A 24,044-nucleotide genomic window follows, 5' to 3' on the forward strand; every position below is an offset into this window, starting at 1 on the left:
TTCAGGTTGGAGGAAAAACACCTCATAGTCTGTCTGGTTAGATCCAGTCATTTACCCCCCCACCATTCCCCATTTCTGTTTCCCTCTCGCCTCATCTCCTTAGCTGCCCACCACCTCTTCTGATGCTCCCTCCCCCTTCTCTTTCTTCCATGGCCTTCTACCCTCTCCTATCAGATTCTTCTCCAGCCGTGGAACTCTTTCACCTATCAGTATCCCAGCTCTTTACCTCACCTCTCCCCGTTTCATCCATCCTGTATCCCACACACACACACACACACACACTTCTTGTGACTCCTCTTTCTCGGTGCTGAAGCAGGGTCTCGGCCGTTCGTTCAAGCCGCCTGGCGTGCTGAGTTCCTCCAGCATTTCCAGATTTTCCCGTGTTTACTAACCGGGAATGTGTGAGGAAACGGAGGCACACGGATGTGGTCATGTTGGGGAGAGTGCAAAGGTGATGAACCAGGATGTTGCCAGGATTGGACGTCTGTAGTCATGGGTACGGATCTGAAAGGTTGGAGTGATGACCCGCTGGAGGTGTGTGAAATTACGTATCACTAGTAGGGATAGGGTAGTCGGTACCAGGTCGTCATTTTTATTATGTGCCGTGTCTTATGACTTTCTGCCCCCACTGATCTCTCTCCAAGTGGAACAAATGCTACACCTCCCCCTTTTCTTTCTTCAAGGGGCCTCCTGTCCTCTCTGATCAGATTCCCCCTTCTCCAGCCCGGCATTTCTTTCACTAATCAACTTCCCAGCTCATCTTGTTTTCTCGTCCTGATGTAGGGTCTCGGCCCGAAACGTCGACTGTACTCTTTTCCATAGAGTTTCTTTTTAATATTACCTTTATACACATAAATGAATATATTAATCAAACTTAACCCTTTCCAATATTTTTAATATTATTATTGAAATATTTCTTAGTTGAAGATATCTAAGGAAGTCCTGTTTCTGTAAGTGATACGTTTCTGTGAGTTGTTGAAAGGACTCCAAACCCTTAATGGGGGATATTGCACCGTATGAGGTGATTCCCTTACTTGTCCGATTTGTAGATCTATCATCCAATTGTATTGGAAGGAATTCTGTGTCATGTGTCACCCAACGTATTCTTACATTTCTTTCAAATTTTGGGTCTTTAAATTCTTTATACCAGATGTTTAGAGGGACTATTGTCCACTTAGTTTATTTAAATACTTCTCTGGGAGTGTTTTATCCCCTAGTAAAGATTGGAGAGGGATATTTATTAGACTTTGTTCTAAATCCTTCCACTTTACCTCACAATTAGGGTCACACCCACAGACCAGACTGCGCAGTCTTCAAAGCAAGGCACAGCAACTCCACCTTTATCCTTAGGCAGCTGTAATGTCTGAAATCTAATTCTTGGTTTCTGTTTTCCCCAAATAAATGTTGAAATCATTCTTTTCCATTCATTAAATTGCTTAAAAGGTACTTCAACAGGCAATGATTGAAAAAGAAAGAACAATCTAGGTAATACATTCATCTTTATGGCTTCTATTCGATTATACATATTCATTGGCAGCAATGACCATCTATTTAAGTCTGCCTTAATATCAGCTGTTATGGGAATATAATTATGTTCGTAGATAGTAGACAAGTCTTCAGGTATTTGCACTCCTAGGTAATTAATATTACCTTTCCGTTTGAATTTACTCATTCTGAAAATGTTTTCATGTGGTTCGTAACTGAAATTTAAAGTTTGGGTTTTATGTAAATTTAATTTATAGCCAGAGTAGGAGCCGAATTCTTTCAGCAAGGGATAATAATTTAGGCAAGCCTGCACTGGAATTGGTAAGTGTCACGAGAATGTCATTAGCAACTAAACAAATCTCTGAGCAGTACAGCTGTTATAATCTTGTCTTCTCTAATTGCCTGGGCCGTAAGTCGTACACAGGGTTCTGACCTAGGCCATCATTCCCCCCCACACACACACACACATACACACACAGACGTTTCTCGACTCCCTGAGTTCCTCCATTTGCAGTCTTTGGTGCTTCCATGGTAAGGAAAGAGGTGTGTAAAGCAACTGGCCAATGCTTCTGACACAACGGGGGCGAATCGCACGGATCCGGGTAGATTCCCCGACTCCCTAGCAACGGCCCACGGGACTCCTCCGCACCACCCGGAAACAGGCGGCGGTGAGGGCCGAGCGATGGATCGATCGACGTGAGCCCGAGTCGGCGAACCAGCTCCGCCCTGGAGGACTGCTGCTCGAGCGAGGAGGTACAGTACCAGGAGGCGTGCGGCCTCTTTGTCCAGGAAGCACAGCAAAGCATAAAGTTAGAATGGATGGTAATGTCGACCGTTTGCAGGAGTAATTATTTTGCGATTACCTTTCAACTCCAGCCCTCGTTTTGTGGAGAACGTCACAATAGGAACCATTGAAGGAAGCAGGGACTGAGCCCATCTCCCGAGTTGGGTCGCAGCCTTCACCGATTATCCAGATAGCTCTTTCGTGTTAAATTAACTTCACGGTTATACTCTTGTTAGTTTTACTGCGGTAGGTTGTATCTGAATACTGGTTTACACTATTCTATTTTTTTATTGAAATCGGCTGTGACAGTCTTTCAGATCTAGAATATCGCATTTATTGATCAATTGAATGGAGAGTGCTTCGTGATATTGTTGCATACTGTAAGTATTTGGTCTGGTAAAGAAACCGACATTAGAACCCATTCCCAGATAACATACCCCGGGCCCTCTAAATCTTTACACCCTCATCCTAACTCTATGCCCTCTAGTTTTAGACTTTAAGACCACCCTCAGCTTCTGTTGTTCCAGGGAAAACGGTCCCAGCCTATCCACTCCTTGAGTTCTCCAATCCCAAACCATCCTTATATCCTTTCCAATTTAATTGCAGCCTTCCAACAGTAGGACATCCAACTGATGTCTTGTGCAAGTGTTTGTACTCAGTGTTCCATCTTATGCAAATCCAAACGTGCCGACACCTACTCCACCACCTGGTTTACCTGCGTCACTGGTTTGTACTTGTACCACTAGGTTTCTGTTCTGCAGCACTCCCCAGGGTCTTGTCATTTACTATGTAATTCCTGCCCTAGTTTAACTAACCCAAATGCAACACTTTGCATTTGTTTAGTTTAAATTCCATCCGCCATTTCTTTGCTTGCTTTCCCAGTTGACCTAGATCCTTTGTAACCTTAACTAGCCTTCAACATCCACTGCACCACTAATTTTGATGCCATCCACAGACTTGCCAATGATATCAACTACCATTTTATATGAACCATTAATATATTTGACAAAAAAAACAGATGACTCACCCCAGCAGTGCACTGCAATTCCTGTAATCCACCTCTGGTTATGGGACTGGGCCTCCAATGCGAAAAATAACCCTCCACTCCACCAAACCAAATTTGTATCCAAGTGTTGAGTCCATAGGGATGGAAATAGCAAGTAACTTTTGCACCATGGACTTTCCAGGCAATGTGCTATGAGACAGATTTAGACAACATATTTTCGATGTTCTGTGACCACCACTATGAGACACCCATAATCATTGACAGGGAGTGGGATGGGGTTGATGTGGCCACTGTTGTCCAGAGGCTCAGTTGAGCCAGCTACACAGCATGGGAACTCTTAAAGAGTAGGTCAGAGGTTGGGTGAGCTGCATGAATGATTCAAGAATGCCTCTTTATTTTCTTGAAGGCGCAAGCCAGGAATGCAAGTAATTCCCATGTTACAGGGAGGTTGCTTTTATAGATAATAGTCCATATTATGATTTTCCATGACATGAAGTCTCATTGTGTGTGTGTGTCAAGAAGTGAGAATTGAGGGGTAAAATATATTTTTTGTTTACAATATATAAATTCTGTGAGTGAATTTTTGTTTCACATATCTGATTTTATGGTAATCATGTATAATTTCTGTAGTGGTGAATTTGTGTTACTAGAGCTACTACAATATGGCTATTGCGTCTATTCTGTTCTTTCCTGCATGAATGCAACAACAGCTCTCAAGCCCACCACCTGCAGAGCTTAAAGATGTAAGTCTTCCTCACTTGGAAATAAATTGCCATTCCTTTATCATTACTAGGTCCAAATCCTTGTTTGGAAACTTGTATATCTGCAAGATAACTCTTTTTGAGGGTATCTTGCATGCCCTCATTTATAAAGGTGTCGTATGTTTGGATGCAACCTAATGAGTTGCCTTTGTGAAATAATGATGGCCATTCATGTAAATGAGGAGATGCAAGATGTCTTCTACTCATTTTTCAAGTTCAAGTTTAATTATCATTCAACCATGCATGAATACAGCCAAACAAAACAGTGTTCTGGGACCAAGGTGCAAAACACGTTACCGACAGCTCACTGCACACAGCACAAATTGCAGATACGGTTATGAAAAGTCACAAACAGAAAAGAATATATATGTATACCCCAGGTCCCTGAGTTGTCCTGGTCTAGCTTGTTCTTCCACTGAGTGAGCACCAGAGGGCAGCAACAATGGGAGGAGCCAGCTCCAGCCCAGTGTGAAATCCAGCCACACTCAGCCCACATTTTTGGGCTACCATTTACCACCTATTACCTACCACCCCACCAGCCTCCGGATCCAACGTATAATTCTCCGTAACTTCCAACGGGAACCCACTACCAAGCTCATCTTTCCCTCCCCCTGCTTTCCGCAGCGATCGCTCTCTATGCGACTCCCTTATCCACTCGTCCCCCCCCCATCCCTTCCCACCGATCTCCCTCCTGGCACTTATCCTTGCAAGCGGAACAAGTGCTACACCTGCCCTTACACTTCCTCCCTCACCACCATTCAGGGTCCCAGACAGTCCTTCCAGGTGAGGCGACACATCACCTGTGAGTCGGCTGGTGTGGTATACTGCATCCGGTGCTCCCGGTGTGGCCTTTTGTATATTAGACCCGACGCAGACTGGGAGACAGTTTCGCTGAACACCTACACTCTGTCCGCCAGAGAAAGCAGGATCTCCCAGTGGCCACACATTTTAATTCCATGTCCCATTCCCATTCCGATATGCCTATCCATGGCCTCCTCCACTGTCAAGATGAAGACACTCAGGTTGGAGGAACAAAACCTTGCATACCGGCTGGGTAGCCTCCAGCCTGATGGCATGAACATTGACTTCTCTAACTTCCATTAATGCCCCTCCCCTTCTTACCCCATCCCTGATATATTTAGGTTTTTTTTCTCTCTCTGCCCATCACTGTGCCTGTTCTCCACCTCCCTCTGGTGCTCCTTTCTCCTCCTGTCCCATGATCCTTTCCCTTCTCTAGCTCAGTATCCCTTTTACCAATCACCTGTCTGGCTCTCAGCTTCATCCCTCCTCCTCCAGTGTTCTCCTATCATTTCAGATTTCCCCCTCCCCCTCCTACTTTCAAATCTCTTACTATCTTTCCTTTCAGTTAGTCCTGACGAAGGGTCTCGGCCTGAAACGTCGACAGCGCTTCTCCCTATAGAGGCTGCCTGGCCTGCTGTGTTCCACCAGCATTTTGTGTGTGTGTGTGTTACCACACTTTTGGGATGTGGGTTTCATTGCTGAGGCTGGTGTTTTTTGCTCATCCCTGATTAGCCCTTGAGATGATGGTGGTGGTGGGCTATGTCTTCCTGCAATGTTGTTGACCGAGAGTGCGGAAAGTTAAATCGGTCTGAAATGGTGCATCTGCAGTTGCTGTGTACTCGTTGCTTTTGTGTTGGTGACATGTCCACTATAAAGGTCCTAGTGCCAAGACGCACAGAGGTAGAATTAGGTCATTGCACTCAGTACGCCAGGCCTGAAATACTGAATCTGACTGCTGATTCCAAGACCTATGAAGATCTCATTTTAAGATGCCATGGTTAGTGAGAGTTGCTTGCTGTAGATAATCATTGCAAACTGTGGTGGAAGAGACATTCATATGCTATACCCCACCCACCCACTTTCCCCCTTCTTGGCTTTACCTATTACCCGCCAGCTTGTCCTCTTTCCTCTTCCACCCCCACCTTATTCTGGCTTCTTCCCACTTCCTTTCCAGTCTTGATGAAATAATTTGGTCCGAAAAGTCAACTCTTTATTCCTTTCCATAGGTGCTGCCTTACCTTCTGAGTTCCTCCAGCATTTTGTGTGTTGCTATATCATCCTTTGTTCCAACATTTCCCACTATATTCTTGTTCAAGTATAATGATTTTATCTGTTATTTGAGCATTTAGAATTTAATACCGGTAAAGTTTATGTTGCCATTTGTTTTGACTCTCCAGTTTGTTTGCCTCACTTTACCATTGTGAATTGCATCTCCCCCGTATGGAATTTTCAGTAATATAGTTTGTGATGTATTTACAGTATTTTGGAAGAATTTTACTGTGTTTACGCTTCTGACACTGTATCAATGTCCTCAAGGCTCTGCAACTGCTCTGAGGAAAAGACCTACAGCTTTAAATGAAAATTATTGTAACAGAAGAACATTAAATTTCACAAACATGTTGCAGCTTATCTGTACTTGTCTCCATTCTCAGAGGTTTTGAGACTAAACCTGTCAACAGCACTGATTACACAATAATCTTTGGTACGTGCAGAAGTTCTACTGATTTTTATTATAAATAATTTAACATGTCTTTCTGCTGGAAACAACTTGTGTTTACCTTACTGGAGTGCCCTAGGATATTTCAAATGCTGTACTTTCTACATTTGTTTTTGTAGTCTTGTTAAATGCTATCTCAGCTTGACCACACATTTTTATAATTTAGAGCAGTAAAAACTTGGATTTTTATAGCATCGTTTAATTTAATAACAATAAAATGTATTTCACAAGAACTTTGCAGCATTTGAAAGCTATTTCTATTGAAATAATAATGCTTTTGTTATGCTGCAGTCTTAAAATTTTTTTTGATTAACTGGGTTCTGCAAGGTCAGGTTTATTCTGATTGTAAATTTTTTTCTCAATATTTTAAGCATCGCTGATCAGAATTAATTTCTCTCCCTCTTCCAGGTACCGTATCGTATCACGGAGGATCATGTTAATCAGGTCTGCTTAGGAATCTAGTCATGGTGGATGTTAGAAAGTGGCCAGTCTTCAGTCTACTTGCCCCACAAGAGCGCAGATCGATTTACCAAGCCTGCGTCTTTGGCGTCACAGCTACTGAGGCTGTTTATGTAACAAAAGATAACAATGTAAGTCATGAGATGGTGGTATTTTAGTGTAGGATATTAAGGTAACTGGCTCTCCACCTGTGCTCCTGCCTTGACTCATTTCAGAATTTCTCAGTCACTTGTCAGGCATCAGACCTCTTAAACAATTTTGTGGGAGATAGCCAAAATCTAACCTAACCTGGAGGACTAATACCTGAATACATTTGTGGTTCCATTATTCAGTCTCATCAGCTTTTTGTTCCAGATTTTTGAAAGCTATAAACACAGTAATTTTTGATTATTACAGACAGTCCTTGTATTACAACAGGCTTCCGCTCCACAGAGCCTGTTCACGTCAATGTGTGGGAGAGGCTCGCAGAAGCGGCTGTGACGGGAGAGCAATCAGGTGCAGGAAGAGGGACTGCCAGCTGACCTTGCTGACTCTGTGAGTGAGCGAGCGAGTGAACCTGCTCGGTGCTCCCAGCTTTGCTTGGTTGAACCCAGCCCCCGTTTGTCATGGCTCTTTGTGTGAGGGTGGGGGAGAGAAAGCCTGTTGAAATGTCCTATCTTCTGCCTGGCAGTAGATTTCTGTAATAGCAGGTAAATCCACAGATCCATTCTGCTGGTTGCACGTATGAACATGGTAACATGGTGTCTATAAGTCAGGTGTTCTAACTTGGGGAGGACATTTACTTCTACTCCTTTTTCAGTATCTTTCTCATTTACTTCCTCTTTAACCTTGTCCTGTTCCTTTAATTTCATGCAAATGCTATCTCAATTGTTAATATACGGATCCATAATGGCCTAAACAATTTCAATTGCCTTGCTGTTTGTGTTTACTGAATCTGCTCTGAGCAGGTTTGGTTGGAACCCTCACTGAAATGCATTGACACTTGGTGAAGCCATACCCTAAGTTGAACCAACTGTCAAAAAGCTTTAATATGAACATCTGAAAACCACAAACAGAAAGTCAGACATCCTATAAAAGTTTTAAAAATTGGTAAAATTTAAAATGAAATGCATCTAAATTAGAACAATTAAATCAAAAGTGCTAATAGTCGAACGCTGAGCCTACCCAAATTGCAAATGCCTGACTTTATCTGGAGACCGGACTTAAGAATGTGTGTTTGGGAGACCAACGTGATGGATTTGCTGTGGGGCTGCAGGCAGATCTTCTACCATGCGGAAACTTGGTGCACGGCCGCATTTCAAACTGTTCAGGTTATGAACTGTTTACAGAAATGGAAACCTGCCACAATCTGGGAGAACTTGTATAACTCCTCTCCCTTGCAGGATTCCTCTCCACTAAAGTGCTTAGGCCTGCAGTTCTAACTGTTGCAGACGCAGTACTTGTTTGACGACTACTTGTTTGAATTAACACCTGAAGATGTCCCATAATTAATAATAATACCTATGGACATATGCTGGAAAACCTCTAGAGTTCATGCTGCACAGTTGGATGTAATGAGGGGTGCAGAGTTAGAGTGTGGTAGTCCTTTCAGTGTCAGTAAACTTTGTGGGTCAACAGCATTTGGATGTGTTCCCAAGAGACTCCTAAACTTCCTCATGGTTGCACAGGTAAGTGACATATGGATCCGGCAGATATTTAGTGGAAGATTCAGCCCAATGTTTCTTGAATTACTCAGTTCAGTTTGAATTGCATATCTCAATTGTCTTTGTGTCTTCCATTCTGTTTATGCCTTTATTTCTAGGCTAATTATTATCTTTCCTATCGAGTTTTTCCAAAGACATGCAACTCAGAAACAGACCATTCACCTCACCGTGTCTCACTGATGTTTATGATCATGTGAAGTTTATACCATTTGCATCCTCTTGAGAAGGAGAAAATGCTAGAAGAGTATCAAGCCGCATTTCTGAAATAATTAATGTTTCAGGCTAGGCTAGAGAGAAGCCACGTTTCATCAGAACCTGGACAAGTTAGAGAAGTGATTGGTTCTGAGCAGCAGGGAAAGGAAAGATGGAAAGGAGGCATTTGTGTGATATGAGGCTGAATGATGCAGGATGGCACGGTAAAGGAACAAGGCATAGATGTAGTTTAGGTGTAAATAAGAAGAGCACTGCAAATGTTGGAAATTGTTAAACTTTCAATCCTGAATGCTAAAGTTTATTTACATTTTTTTGTTTGTAAGGAGCAGGTCTTGGCCATCCAGCCCCTTTTTTTTAATTTATAAAAAATTTTTAATTGAATTTTCAAATGGTTACAGAAGGGAAAAAAAATTATCAACTCTTCCCCCCCTCCCCTTAACCCCTCCCCCATAACATATCTATGTAGAAAGAGAAAAAAAAAGAGAGAAAGAATGCCTGGATATCGGAAGATCCCCACATGCTCCATGGAGTTCATAATAGCTTTAGTGTATATATTTATTTCTTTTACCAAATAACCAATAATTTTATCTTTGGAGCACCTATATATTTAATCCTATCTTTTGTAAATAAGGGCGCCAAATTTTCAGAAATATTTCGCATTTATCTCTTAAATTATAAGTAATTTTTTCAAATGGAATGCAGCTAAAAGCTGTATCTATTTTCATTTTCTTAATGTATGTTAAAATTCTTTTTCTTTTCACAGGTCCATTAAGCCCACTAACATTAAAACTTTAAAAATTCAGTAAATTAGTCATTATTTTTAACAGGGTTACTCCAGTCTATAGTAATACCTAACTTTTCAACTTTCATAGTACCTTGGGGAATCTTTTTAAAATTCTCCGTGTTGCTATGTGTCTTCCCCCCCCCCCCCCCCGGATTGTCCAGGCAAAGAAAGAAAAATTAAAGAAAAATAGATTATAAAGAAGAAAAAAATAACAAAATACCCCCCTACTAATGTTGTGAATAAAGAAAAAACACAACATTACCCCCCTCCATTGTGCGGGTCATGGCAATCGCCATGATTACACACGTGAATCCCGTAGCAATCAATCTGAAGTTCCCCCAGCTGCCCCGTTACATAAAAATGTATATATCAGAAGAAAAAATGTCACTACTCTTAATTAATATTTCTCAAATTTTTACCTTTCTCCCCCTGTATCATATAATTAAGAATATATTTAAATATTCTTCTGTCCTTAAACATCCATCAACTCCATTCACTGTACCTGTCTTCATCTTTAATCCGTTTCACTTTTAAATCTTTGGCTGTGGTTAGCGAATATTTGGGAGTTCTTGTGCAAATTCTTCCGCATCCCGATAATCAGTAAAAGATCTTTTTCCGTCATCCAAAAAAATTATCAGGGTTGCTGGGTGGCGCATTATAAATTTGTAACCCTTTTCCCATAAAACTTTTTTCGCTGGGTTAAATTCCTTCTTTCTCTTCAAAAGGTCATAACTTGTATCAGGATAGAAAAGAACTGTTTTCCCTTCTGTCATCAATGGCCCATTTCTCTTTCTGGCACGTTGGACAGCTGCCTTCAGGATCTTTTCTTTATCTTGATATCTTAAGCATTTTATCAAGATTGATCATGGGTTTTGATCAACTTGAGGTCTTGATCTTAAGGCTCTGTGAGCCCTTTCAATTTCAATTAACTGGGTTCTTCCTTCTATTTCCAAATTTCTGGAATCCATTTTTGAAAAAGATTTATTGGATCCTCTCCCTCTATACCTTCTTTAAGTCCAACAATCTTAATATTATTTCGTCTGTTAAAATTTTCAAGTACATCCACTTTTTCCAACAACCGTTTTCTTTCTGATGTCCAGGCAGAAATATTATCTTCCATTTTATTCACTCTATCAATGGTGTCTCCTTGGAAGAAATAATGGTTTTTAATTTTCTTGTCTATTTTGTCCTGTCTTTTCATCATTTTATCAAACATAATTTCATATTTTTAATATCTTTTTATTACTTTTAATGCTTTTAATTCATGCATTATTTGCACCAAAGATTTTTTTGTCTCCAATATCACCTCCAACCTCTTCCTGTTGCTCTTCTTTGTTTGTCTTTTCATCTTCGTCTGATTTATCCAGAGAATCTGATTCCACCTCATATTCACTTTCAGTTCCGATCATAGCTGGGATTTGTAGTTTGGGTTGCTCGTGTTTGCGCATGCCCCTTCCTTCACGCATGCGCGATTCCCTTTGCTGTTTTTTTTTTGGAAATGGTTGATGTTGCCACAGTTTCCTGTTCTGTATCGCCGGAGGTAAAATGCACTTGAGCCCGAGGCTCTTTCATGGCTGCTGGCCTTGATTCTTTTCCAACTTGTGTTGTCTTCAAAGTAGTAGTTTTCTTCTGCTTCTGTTTAGGAGGCATATCTTAAGACAATCCTCAGTAGTTTATAAGTAATTTTTTAAAAGTATTTACTAACTTTTCTTCACTTAAACATTATTTTACTGGTTTTTTACGGGAGAGCTGGATTTCCACGTCTCGATCCTACGTCATCACATGACGTCCCCCCTGGCCATCCAGCCCCTTTGAGCCGGCTGCACTGTTGGCCAAGATTATAACTGACCTATCAAAGTTTTGCCTTTGCATCCCATCAGCAGCACAGTAGCCTAGTGGTTAGCACAACGCTTTACAGTACCAGCGACCAGGGTTCAATTCCTGCCACTGTCTGTAAGGAATTTGCACGTTCTCCCCATGATTGTGTAAGTTTTCTCTGGGCGATTTTAGCGCATCATTGTACATGATCAATATGAGTGATGACTTTGTCAGCTTCCAAAACAAGTCTCTTAAGTGGCCTCCCACTGTGAAACTGGAAGAGTCAAAGCTGTGTGATTACTATGGGGAGTTGCATGTAAAAAAGTTTTATTGTGAACACTAGTTTGAATTAACACATGACGTCCCATAATTAATAATAATCCCTAAAAAGTGGCAAAAGCTCAATGCAATCCCATTTTGTAAAATTTAGACCGATAAAGAAAGAACAATTACTAAAAGTAGGGACAGAGAAAAAACCAATTCTACTGTTTACAGGAAACAACATACATATGTACTAAAGATTTTTTGAATTTAGTAATATTTATGAGTGCTTGTTTGTACTGTATAGGTATCCATAAGCTGGGTGTTCATAACTGAGGGAGGAACTGTACTCAAATCCTCTTGCAGTAATGGCCAACATTTCATCTGTCTTTGTAATTGTTGCTACACCACGTTCTCGTAACTTTCATGTACAAGGATGCCTAAATTCCTCTGAGTGTCAATATTTTCCATTCTCTCACCAATTTAAAAATATCCTCCATTGTTGTTGTCCAATAACTTAGCTTTTCCATAACCCCTTGAAGCCTCTTTATTGCTACTCACATTCCCACTTATTTGCAAGTAATCAAGAAAGTTAGCAACAATAAATTAGTTATATAGATTGAGTATAATTGGAGTCTAAGTACTGATTACTGAAGTGCCCATTAGTCACATTCTCCCAATTGAAGAAGGGTCTGTTATCCGACTATTTTCCATCTGTTAACCAGCTGAAGATCCGCATTAGTCCATATCTACAAATTCACATGCTCTAACCTTATGCAATAATCTTCTTTGTGATACATGATCAAAACCCTTTTATAAATCTAGTTTCATCTGCTGGTTTCCCTCTTATCTACTCTATCAGAAACTGTAGAACTTTATTTCCTTTTTATCATTCTATGTTAACTGCTCTACAATTCTTTTTTAAATTGTAGATTCCTTCATTTTACCAACTATTGATACTATGTTGGTAACTTCCAGTTTACTTTCACCATCTGTTGTTAAATAGTGTGGTTATGTTTGCTATCCTCCAAACTGCAGAAATCATTTCTGAACATGTTGAATTTTGGAAGGTAGGATCCAGAATATTTGTTATTTCTATAGCCACAGTTTAAAACTGTGGAATTTACATCACTAAGTCATCAGGATTTGTCCTTGTCCCCATTATAAATTTTCCAATCTCAGGCTGTGAAGTACACCCATTTTCCCTTACTAGTCTTCTCTATGCTACCTATCAAAGTCCTTACAGTCTAGTCTCTTGAATCCTGTCTTTTCTTTAATTGTCAATTTCTTGATAATAATTTCCTGAATTCTAAAATACACCCACTCGTCCAGCCTACTGTTTACTTTCAAAACCTAAGCCTTTTCCATCTCAAATCCTTGGAGTAACGGTATTCATGTTCCTATCTGTTTGATGACATTCCCATACGCTCTATGTTCTGACTGCATTTCTACCTGAAACACACATAAGCTCCCAACCAAAACGTGCATCATCTGAACTAGGATAAAATGCAAGATTTTGAGTACTATACAACATCTTGAAGATTTTTTTTAGATTCTAAATATACTGTGCATACTTCATTATCTTAATTGTTAACTTTTCAAAGATTTCAATATGATTGATCAAATGTAAACTTCCCCTTTGGAATTATTATTAACTCTTCAACTAATAATTCATAATATTTTCTAATACTCTTATCAAACTGATCAGTCTGCAGTAAATTGGACTAATCTTTTTTCTTTTCACATTTAAGAATTCAGCTACAATTTTCCTAGATTTATTTTCTAATAAATTCTTTTACATATTTATTTTTAATACGTCCATTTTCCGCTGATCACATCTGGGTTTTCTCCTCACTATTTTTGATTGATTTATTAATGTGGAAAATTTGCATTTGCTGGAGAAAGAGGTGTTTAGCCAGACTGCTTGGAGAAGGTGAAAGTGTTCTGTGACACGAATGGTGTGTACTTACAATTAGTTTGCCAACTCACATTGCTAACTGTACATAACCTGTCTCTTCCAGGTATTTACTCTTGGAGTGAATTGCAGTAGCTGCTTAGGAGTTGGAGATGGTCAAAGTATAACAATACCAAAGAAAATAGATGCTCTGTGTGGGAAGAAAATAATATCTCTCAGTTATGGAACTGGACCACATATTTTACTTGCTACTGAAGGTAAACTTAAGTTGTATCTCTTCTTTGTTTTGATGAGAACATCTTTGGTAGAGCCAGAGTTTACTGTCTGTCCGTAACTATGCTTCAGAAGGTGGTTGTCAGCTATTAGGTGGGTACTGTGGGCACTTCCACAATGTTGGTGAATACAGAGCTCTAGGATTTGAATCCTGTAATGATAATGAAACAGCAGTACTTCTCCCAGTCCAGATGAACATTGGTGGGAAGCTTGTGTGCAATGCTAATCTCATTGTCCTGTTATTTGTCATTTTAGCTCGTAGAAATACTAGGTTTCGGAGGTATTAAAAGAAACCTTGGTAAGTTACTACGGAGCAAGGTTTCCCAACCTTCTTTATGCCATGGACCTCTCTCATTAACCAATGAGAGAGCTTGGGTACTCCTGCTACAGAGCAGCTCAGAGATGCTGCTTCTGTTGTCATAATATACCAGTGGTCCAGGGAATGAATACTTCTAGGTGATCGCTTGGATATCAGTCAGTTCAGCTGGGGCATCCTTGAAGGTGTCGTGTTTACTCAAAGTTCGTTCATACAATGGAAGAGCTTGCAGCAGCATTTCAGAGAACAGTTTAATATAAACAAAGTTGCTGTTGGTCTTAAGAGTCACATATGGGAAGGACTGGATAAGGACGATTTTTCTCAATAATATTTGTGAACATGAGAGTGAGATAATTGTTTAATTTCCAGTTCAAGTGAAGAGGCACTGCTGATCATGCAAATTGTGTCAGCTCTGAGATCTTGATTCAAATGGTCTATCAGACTGGACCAAGGGTTGTACTAGTACGTTGAATTTCATCATCAATGTCTTATTCCATCAAGATGTGGGATAAGGCCCACATTTTCCAGAGTCTCCCAGCAAAACTTTTTTTTTAAATGAGAGGGCCCTGCGAAACAGTGAGGGCAAGGTTGAAGAGGACCTTTCTCTTGTTGATGTTGTCTTCTATAAGGCCCATAGTAAACTTAGATGGCTAATTTGACCAGGTCACATCATTGGCCCGGGTAAAGGGATAGCTGAGCATGGGACGTCGGCCGAAGTGGGCAGAGGTCTCCGCCCTGGACCCAGACCAAAGCTCTATACTCGTCATGGGGATGCTGGAGGTGCGCACCGACTTGCTGTTCCCGTGGTGGCAGTAGTCCGACAGTGACAGCCATCTGTTGCAGCTGATGGTACCCCGGGGGCTCGCACTGCGGTCTGGTGGGGGCCGGACATCTGGAATTGCAAAGACATTGGGCAGGCTGTGTGAATGCTTCTGGTCTGAGCGCAGGCAGGGCGTGGAGCTGTTCGTGCACTGCTGCGACGCATGGGGCTGGGTCACCAGTCTAGGGCACCAGTACATGGTGAGGGCCCCGGTATGAGTCTACTGCCCCTCCCAGAACAAAGGACTATCCCCCAGGCTGGGAAGCCACTGGAAGGGGCCAGGAGACATGCTTGAACACATCTCTGATGTGGTATATCGGATGCAGTTGTCTGAGCAGCGGAAAGCAGTCGTGCTGCACCGGGACCAACTGGCACCATGTTGGCCCTTGGCCACCACTAACCCCCTGGATGCGTCTGCATGAGCCTGGTTGGGTTCTCTCTCTGGGTCATGGCATCTGGTCCGTTTCGGTGTTTATCACAATAAAACAGTTGTTGACTTTAACAAGCTTTCTCGTCTGTCGTTATGGACCAAATGCTCGCCACCAAATATTATGTCTAGCCATTGATGAATACCATGTAACATTTTATTATTGTTACTATCTTGAAAAATTTATGGGAGAATTTGTGTAGAGTTGGATTTCTGTAGTTTGTAACACGGAGTCCCTGTGTTCTGATGCCAGTCTTGGGAAGAAATTATTGGACAGAAAAGGAGAGGCTTCAGAGATGTACTGCATGCACAGAGAATCATATCCTGGGAATCTCCCATGACCACTCAAAGTGGAGGGTAGGTTCTCTACTGGAGCCACAATTCCAAGTGCATTTAGCAAAATATTTTGTGTTCTCTGGAACAAGCACAGCAGTTCATTGCTGTACTAGATCTGATCTTGTTTTTATAAAATGTTTGGGGAGGAGGAATGCCCATATAACACCAATTATTTAAAGGCAAAACCCAGTAGATCTAAATTAACCCCCCCGATACCACCTGACCGGATGAGCAATCTCCATTTTAGCTCAGGACCAATCAAATGCAATTGTACCCTTGGGCTCAACCTGACAAAAGATCCCTCTCTCCAAAAGCACAATCATTTTTGCAGTTCTGTTCGAAAAGCTCCAGAACCTCCCTCGGCAACTAGGTCCTCGACTATCTAATTGGATAGTCATCTCCATTTTGCTGACGGTCAACACTGGTGCACCTCATGGACAGTTCTTCTGTCTCCACACCCATGACTGTGTGGCTAGGCACAGCCCAAAAGCCTTATATAAATTTGCTGGCCTTACAACTATTGCTGGCAGAATTTTAGATGGTGATGAGAGGGTGTACAGGAGCAAGAAAAATTAGCTAATTGAGTAGTGTCGCAGCAACAACCTTGCACTCAGTGTCAGTAAGACCAAAGAACTGATTGTGGACTTCAGAAAGGGTAAGATGAGGGAACATACACCAGTCCTCATAAAAGAAGTGGAAAGAGTGAACAATTTCAAGCACCTGGGTGTCAATGTCTCCAAGGATCTATTCTGGACTCAACATATTGATACAGCTTCAAAGAAGGCACGACAGCAGCTACATTTCATCAGAAGTGTGATGAGCTTTGGTAGGTCACCAAAGACACTCGCACATTTCTACAGATGTGCTGTGGAAAGCATTCTGACTGGCTGCCTCACTGTGTGGTGTGGGTGGAGGGAGGGGGGATGGCTACTGCACAGGATCAAAATAAGCTGCAGAGAGTTGTAAGCTTAATCAGCTCCATCATGGGCACTAACCTCCATAGTATCCAGGACATCTTCAAGTAGTGACGCCTCAAAAAAGCAGCGACCATCATTTAGGACCCCATGATGAAGAACATTGTCATGTTCTGAATGACGTTCATCATTAAGAACAACCCAGTTTAGGCCTTGTTCTCATTGCTACCATCAGGAGGAGGTACAGAAGCCTGAAGGTACATACTCAATGAACTCAAAAACACTACCTCATTACTTTTTTATTTCTATTTTTGCACTACTTAGTTAATGTAACTATTTAACATATATACTTACTGAACGTAATTGATTTTTTCTATTGTGAATTGCATTATTCTGCTGCTGCAAAGACTACAAATTTCACAACAAATGCTGGTGATATTAAATGTGATTTTGAAAAACTGACTTAGCTATTGATTATTTGGAATATGAAAGATCTGGATTTTCGGTCAGGTTGAGGATCTTGTAGATTTTATCTGTGAATAGTTTTTGGAGCAAATTAGTTACTTTGTCATAAATCCTGGTACCCTTTGCAGATGGAGAGACCTATTCCTGGGGCCTCAACAACAGCTACCAGCTGGGAAACGGAACGAGTGGTCCGGCCTTATTGCCTTTTCTTGTTTCCAGCATGTTCTCTAATAAGAGAGTAGTGAAGGTGGCTTGTGGCTCCAATCATTCTATGGTTCTGACAACAGATGGAGAGGTGAGAGGTGATTTTCTTGATGTAGTGTGACAACATTGTTTGTTTCATAATACGACTTTATCTACATGGTGAAACACTTGAGCATCATAAAAATCAACCATAGAGGTTGAAATGAAAAACAGCTTTAATCTGGTTTCCTTATCAATACTTCTCATAAACTCAAATGCAACTCGGGGAGGTCATTCAGCTTATTGTGCTAGTACTTGCTCATTGAAAGGACTGTCTTTAAATATACCACAGTTCAAAGTAAAGTAAATTTATTGAAGTACATATATGTCACCATATACAACCGAGTTTCATTTTCTTGTAGTTATTCACAGTAAATACAAGAGAGACAATACAGTCAGTAGGACGGACAATGACCAATGTGCAAATGCAAAAAGAAACTAAAGAAAAAAAAACAATAAAAATGAAATAAGCAATAAATATTGAGAACATAAGGGTTTGATCGAGGCATGACTGCGCAGGTGCATGGACTTTAGTGAGTTAAACCAGCGGGAAGAAATTAAAAAGAAGGCAGCTTTATAGTGCGGTAAAAAGACAGATTTGTAGAGTTGACTATAAAGTAGAGGTCAGAGTAGGAGGGCTTTGGCTGAACAGGGCTTCAGCGATAATGGGTCGAGAAGAGGTAAATTGCTTGTGAAGAATAGGAAGTATGTCTCCAAGGCCGGTGTTCTGTACTGGATATAGGATGTCCGGAGACTCCCTGCCTCCCAGACGGCCACATCTGCACCAGGTGCGTCGAGCTGCAGCTCCTTCCGAACCGCATTAGGGAACTGGAGATGCAACTCGATGACCTCCTTCTGGCCAGGGATAGAGAGGAGCTATAGGCAAGTAGTCACATCGGGGCCTCGGGAGGCAGATAAGTGGGTAACAGTAAGGAGAGCGAAGGGCAAGAGTCAGATACTAGAGAGTACCCCTGTGGGTGTCCTCTTTAACAATAAGTACTCCTGTTTGATTACTGTTCAGAGGGGGGAAACCTAACTGGGGGAAGCAGCAATGGCTGTGCCTCTGGCACAGAGTCTGGCCCTGTGGATCAGAAGGGTAGCGAAAGGAAGAGGATGGCAGCGGTGATGGGAGACTCTATAGTTAGGGAGTCAGACAGGTGATTCTGTGGACACTGGGAAAGAAACACGAATGGTAGTTTGCCTCCCAGGTGCTATGGTCTGGGATTTTTCAGATTGCATCCACGATATCCTGAAGTGGGAATGTGAACAGCCAGAGGTCGTGGTACATATTGGTGCCAACAACATGGGTTGGAAAAGGGAGGAGGTCCTGAAAACAGACTACAGGGAGTTAGGAAGGAAGTTGGGAAGTAGGACCTTAAAGGTAGTAATCTTGGGATTACTGCCTGTGCCACGCGACAGTGAGTATAGAAATAGTGTGAGGCGGAGGATAAATGCATGGCTGAGGGATTGGAGCAGGGGCAGGGATTCAGGTTTCTGGATCATTGGGACCTCTTTTGGGGCAAAAAGGACAGGTTGCACTTGTATCCGCGGGGGACCAATATCTTGGCAGGGAGCTTTGCTAAGGCTATTGGGGGGAGTTTAAACTAGAATTACTGGGGGGTGGGAAGAGACAGAGGAAGGGGCAGTTGACTCACCAATCGAGAAAGCTTGTTGAGAGTGTGAGAGGAAGGTTAGACAGGTTATAGAGAAGGGACGCGCTCAGACCGATGGTTTGAGATGTGTCTATTTTAATGCAAGGAGTATTATGAGCAAAGTGGATGAGCTTAGAGCGTGGATCAGTACTTGGAGCTATGATGTTGTGGCCATTACAGAGACTTGGATGGCTCAGGGGCAGGAATGGTTACTTCGAGTGCCAGGCTTTAGATGTTTCAGAAAGGACAGGGAGGGAGGCAGAAGAGGTGGGAACGTGGCACTGTTGATCAGAGATAGTGTCACGGCCATAGAAAACGAGGAAAACATGGAGGGATTGTCTGCGGAGTCTCTGTGGGTGGAAGTGAGGAACAGGAAGGGGTCAATTACTCTACTAGGTGGGTTTTTTTTGTAGACCACCCAATAGTAACAGGGACATCGAGGAGCAGATAGGGAGACAGGTCCTGGAAAGATGCAATAATAACAGGGTTGTCGTGATGGGAGATTTTAATTTCCCCAATATTGACTCACATCTCCCTAGAGCAAGGGGTTTAAATGGAGTGGAGTTTAAGTGTGTTCAGGAAGGTTTCCTGACACAGTATGTAGATAAGCCTACAAGAGGAGAGGCTGTACTTGATCTGGTATTGGGAAATGAACCCGGTCAGGTGTCAGTTCTCTCAGTGGGAGAGCATTTTGGAGATTGTGATCACAGTTCTATCTCCTTTACCATAGCATTAGAGAAGAATAGAAACAGACAACATAGGAAAGAGTTTAATTGGAGTAAGGGGAAATGTAAAGCTATAAGGCAGGAGCTTGGAAGCATAAATTGGAAACGTTCTCAGAGAAATATGGCAGGAATGTGACAAATGTTCAGGGGATATTTGCGTGGAGTTCTGCATAAGTACATTCCAATGAGACGGAGCGGATGGTAGGGTACAGGAACCAAAGGCTGGTGAAAATCCAGTCAAAAAGACAAGAACAGCTTATGAAAGGTTCAAAAAGTTAGCTAATGATGAGATCTAGAAAATTAGAAGACTAGCAGGAAGGAGCTTAAGAATGAAATTAGGAGAGGCAAAAGGGGCCATGAGAAGGCCTTGGTGAGCAGGATTAAGGAAAACCCCAAGGCATTCTACAAGTATGTGAAGAGCAAGAGGATAAGATGTGAGAGAATAGGACCAATGGGAGAATAGTGTGTATGGAACAGAAGGAGATAGCAGAGGTACTTAATACTTTTCTTCAGTATTCACTATGGAAAAGTACCTTGGCGATTGTAGGGATGACTTACAGCAGACTGAAAAACTTGAGCATATAGACATTAAGAAAGGATGTGCTGAAGCTTTTGGAAAGCATCAAGTTGGATAAGTCACCGGGACCAGACGAGATGTATCCCAGGCTACTGTGGGAGGTGAGGGAGCAGATTGTTGAGCCTCTGGCTATGATCTTTGCATCATCAGTAGGGACGGTTGCGATTTTGGAGGGTTGCGGATGTTGTTCCCATATTCAAGAAAGGGAGTAGAGAAAGTCCAGTAAATTATAGACCAGTGAGTCGTATATCAGTGATCGGTAAGTTAGAACCATAGAACACTAGAGCACAGTACAGGCCCTTCAGTCCTTCATGTTGTGCTGACCCATATAATCCTTTTTTTAAAAAAAGTACTAAACCCACACTACCCCATAACCTTCCATTTTTCTTTCATCCATGTGCCTGTCCAAGAGGCTCTTAAATACCCCTAATGTTTTAGCCTCCACCACCATCCCTGGCAAGTCATTCCAGGCGCTCCAGGTGTTTTTAAAAAATTTTTTTTAAAAATTTAAAAAATTTACCCCTGATGTCTCCCCTAAACTTCCCTCCCTTAATTTTGTACATATGCCCTCTGGTGTTTGCTATTGATGCCCTGGGAAACAGGTACTGACTATCCACCCTATCTGTGCCTCTCATAATCTTGTAGATCTCTATCAAGTCCCCTCTCATTCTTCTACGCTCCAAAGAGAAAAGTCCCAGCTCTGCTAACCTTGCTTCATATGACTTGTTCTCCAATCCAGGCAGCATCCTGGTAAATCTCCTCTGCACCCTTTCCATAGCTTCCACATCCTTCCTATAATGAGATGACCAGAATTGAACACAATACTCTTAAGTGCAGTGTCACCAGAGATTTGTAGAGTTGCAACATGACCTCTCTATTCTTGAACTCAATCCCCCTGTTAATGAAACCTAGCATCCCATAGGCCTTCTTAACTACCCTATCAACCTTGAGGGATGTATGGATTTGAACCCCAAGGTCCCTTTGTTCATCCACACTCTTAAGTAATTGACCATTAATCCTGTACTCAGGTCTTCTGGTTTGTCCTTCCAAAATGCATCACCTCACGCTTATCCGGATTGAACTCCATCTGCCATTTTTCTGCCCAACTCTGCAGACTGTCTATATCCTCTTGTAACCTTTGACCACCTACAGCTTCATCTGCAACTCCTCCAATCTTCGTGTCATTTGCAAACTTACTCACCCATCCTTCTGCCTCTAAATCCAGGTCATTTATAAAAATCACAAATAGCAGGCGTCCCAGGACAGATCCCTGCGGCACTCCATTAGTCACCGACCTCCAGGCAAAATACTTTCCTTCCACTACTACCCTCTGCTTTCTTCCTTTAAGCCAATATTTTATCCAAACAGCCAAGGTTCCGCTTATCCCATGCCTCATGACTTTCTGGATGAGTCTCTCATGAGGGACCTTGTCAAATACTTTGCTGAAGTCTATGTCGACCACATCCACTGTCCTACCCTCATCAATTTCTTTTGTTAAAGGAGTTGATGGAGAAGATCCTGAGAGGCAGGATTTATGAACATTTGGAGAGGCATAGTATGATTTGGAATAGTCAATATGGCTTTGTGAAAGGCAGGTTGTGCCTTACAAGCCTGATTTAATTTTCTGAGGATGTGACTAAACAAATTGAAGGAAGAGCAGTAGCTGTAGTGTATATGGATTTCAGCAAGGCATTCGACAAGGTACCCCATGCAAGGCTTATTGAGAAAGTAAGGAGGCATGGGATCCAAGGGGACATTGCTTTGTGGATCCAGAACTGGCTTGCCCACAGAAGGCAAATAGTGGTAGTAGATGGGTCATATTCTGCATGGAGGCCGGTGACCAGTGGTGTGCCTCAGGGATCTGTTCTGGGACCCCTTCTCTTTGTGATTTTATAAATGACCTGGATGAGGAAGTGGAGGGATAGGTTAGTAAATTTGCTGATGACACAAAGGTTGGGGGTGTTGTGGATAGTGTGGAGGGCTGTCAGAGGTTACAGCGGAACATTGATTGGACATAAAACTGGGCTGAAAATTGGCAGATGGAGTTCAAGCTAGATAAGTGTGAGGTGGTTCATTTTGGTAGGTCAAATATGATGACAGAATATAGTATTAATGGTAAGACTCTTGGCAATGTGGAGGATCAGAGGGATCTTGGGGTCTGAGTCCATAGGACACTCAAAGCTGCTGAGCAGGTTGACTGTGTGGTTAAGGCATATGGTGCATTGGCCTTCATCAACTATGGAACTGAGATCGAGAGCTAAGAGGTAATGTTACAGCTGTAAAGGACCCTGGTCAGACCCCACTTGGAGTTATGTGCTCAGTTCTGGTCACCTCAGTACAGGAAGGATGTGGAAACCATAGAAAGGGTGCAGAGGAGATTTACAAGGATGTTGCCTGGATTGGGAAGTATGCCTTATGAGAATAGGTTGAGTGAACTCTGCCTTTCCTCCTTGAAGCAGTGGAGGATGAGAAGTGACCTGATAGAGCTGTACAAGATGAAGGGAGGCATTGATCGTGTGGATGATCAGAGGCTTTTTCCCAGGGCTGAAATGGCTAACACAAGAGGGCACAGTTAAGGTGCTTGGAAGTCGGTACAGAGGAGATGTCAAGGGTAGTTTTTTACGCGGAGAGTGGTGAGTGAGTGGAATGGGCTGCCGGCATTGGTGGTGAAGGCAGATACAGTAGGGTCTTTTAAGAGACTCCTGGGTAAGTACATGGAGCTTAGAAAAATAGAGGGCTATGGGTAACCCTAGGTTATCTCTAAAGTAAGTACATGTTCAGCACAGCATTGTGGGCTGAAGGGCCTGTATCATGTGGTAGGTTTTCTATGTTTCTAAGTGTCCTGAAAATGAGTCCGCAAGTTGGGGGAACAGTTCAGTGATGGGACAAATGAAGTTGAATGAAGTTATCTCCACTGGTTCAAGAGCCTGATGATTGAGGGGTAGTAACTGTTCCTGAACCAGGTCTGGTGAGTCCTGAGGCTCCCGTACCACCTTCCTGATGGCTGCAGCAAGGAGAGAGCAAGATCTGAATGTTGGGGGTCCTCAAAGATGGATGCTGCTTTCCTGCGACAGTACTCCTTATGGATGTGCTCAGTGGTGGGAAGGCCTTTACCCATGATGGATGGGTGGTATCCACTGATTTTTGTAGGTGTTTCCATACCAGACCATGATGAATTCTGTCAATATACTGTTACAAATGTGCCACAACTTTGAGGGGCCGAAGGGTACAAAGTCGCCCCCTCCTTTTCGAGAATCGCAAGATCGCTATTAATTCGGGTCTGGGACCCAGGAAATGAGAGAGAGACACGCAGAATCCTCAAGGTTTGGAATGTGTCCTGGCCTCAGCGAAACAAAAACCCCTGATAACGGCTATTGTCTCTTGGAGACGGAATTGTGTATTGAGTACTGTACTATTCATTGAAGCCCTCGGGACGACCAGAGTGGGCTGGTTGAGGGATTGCATCATCCCAACCTGATTGACATCTGAGACCCCGTGAGTAAGGATAAAAGAGGGTCTGGGGAACAACCCCTTTAGACACACCAGGAGAAACACTTGAAATCCCGTGACAGCGTTTAATAGCGACAGC

The 24,044-nt window shown here is 42.3% G+C and overlaps 1 protein-coding gene across 11 annotated transcripts in view; it reads left to right on the forward strand.

Annotated features, from left to right (window-relative positions):
* LOC140727928 (RCC1 and BTB domain-containing protein 1-like) overlaps positions 1-24,044 on the forward strand; it is a 71,270-nt gene that overhangs the window by 10,517 nt on the left and 36,709 nt on the right. The window contains exons 1-6 of one of the 11 annotated variants that reach the window (XM_073045910.1): positions 1,986-2,515; positions 3,926-4,018; positions 6,374-6,539; positions 6,963-7,144; positions 13,814-13,964; positions 17,387-17,553. In XM_073045910.1, coding sequence (XP_072902011.1) covers positions 7,019-7,144; positions 13,814-13,964; positions 17,387-17,553 — 444 coding nt within the window. In that variant the 5' untranslated portion in view covers positions 1,986-2,515; positions 3,926-4,018; positions 6,374-6,539; positions 6,963-7,018. Of the gene's footprint in view, positions 1-488; positions 535-1,975; positions 2,516-3,925; positions 4,019-6,373; positions 6,540-6,962; positions 7,145-13,813; positions 13,965-17,386; positions 17,554-24,044 lie in introns of those variants that run through there. The other 10 variants (XR_012098972.1, XM_073045919.1, XM_073045909.1 and 7 more) reach the window with 10 other exon arrangements.

This window comes from Hemitrygon akajei, chromosome 5 (assembly GCF_048418815.1).
Source record: "Hemitrygon akajei chromosome 5, sHemAka1.3, whole genome shotgun sequence".
Lineage (NCBI taxonomy): Eukaryota > Metazoa > Chordata > Chondrichthyes > Myliobatiformes > Dasyatidae > Hemitrygon > Hemitrygon akajei.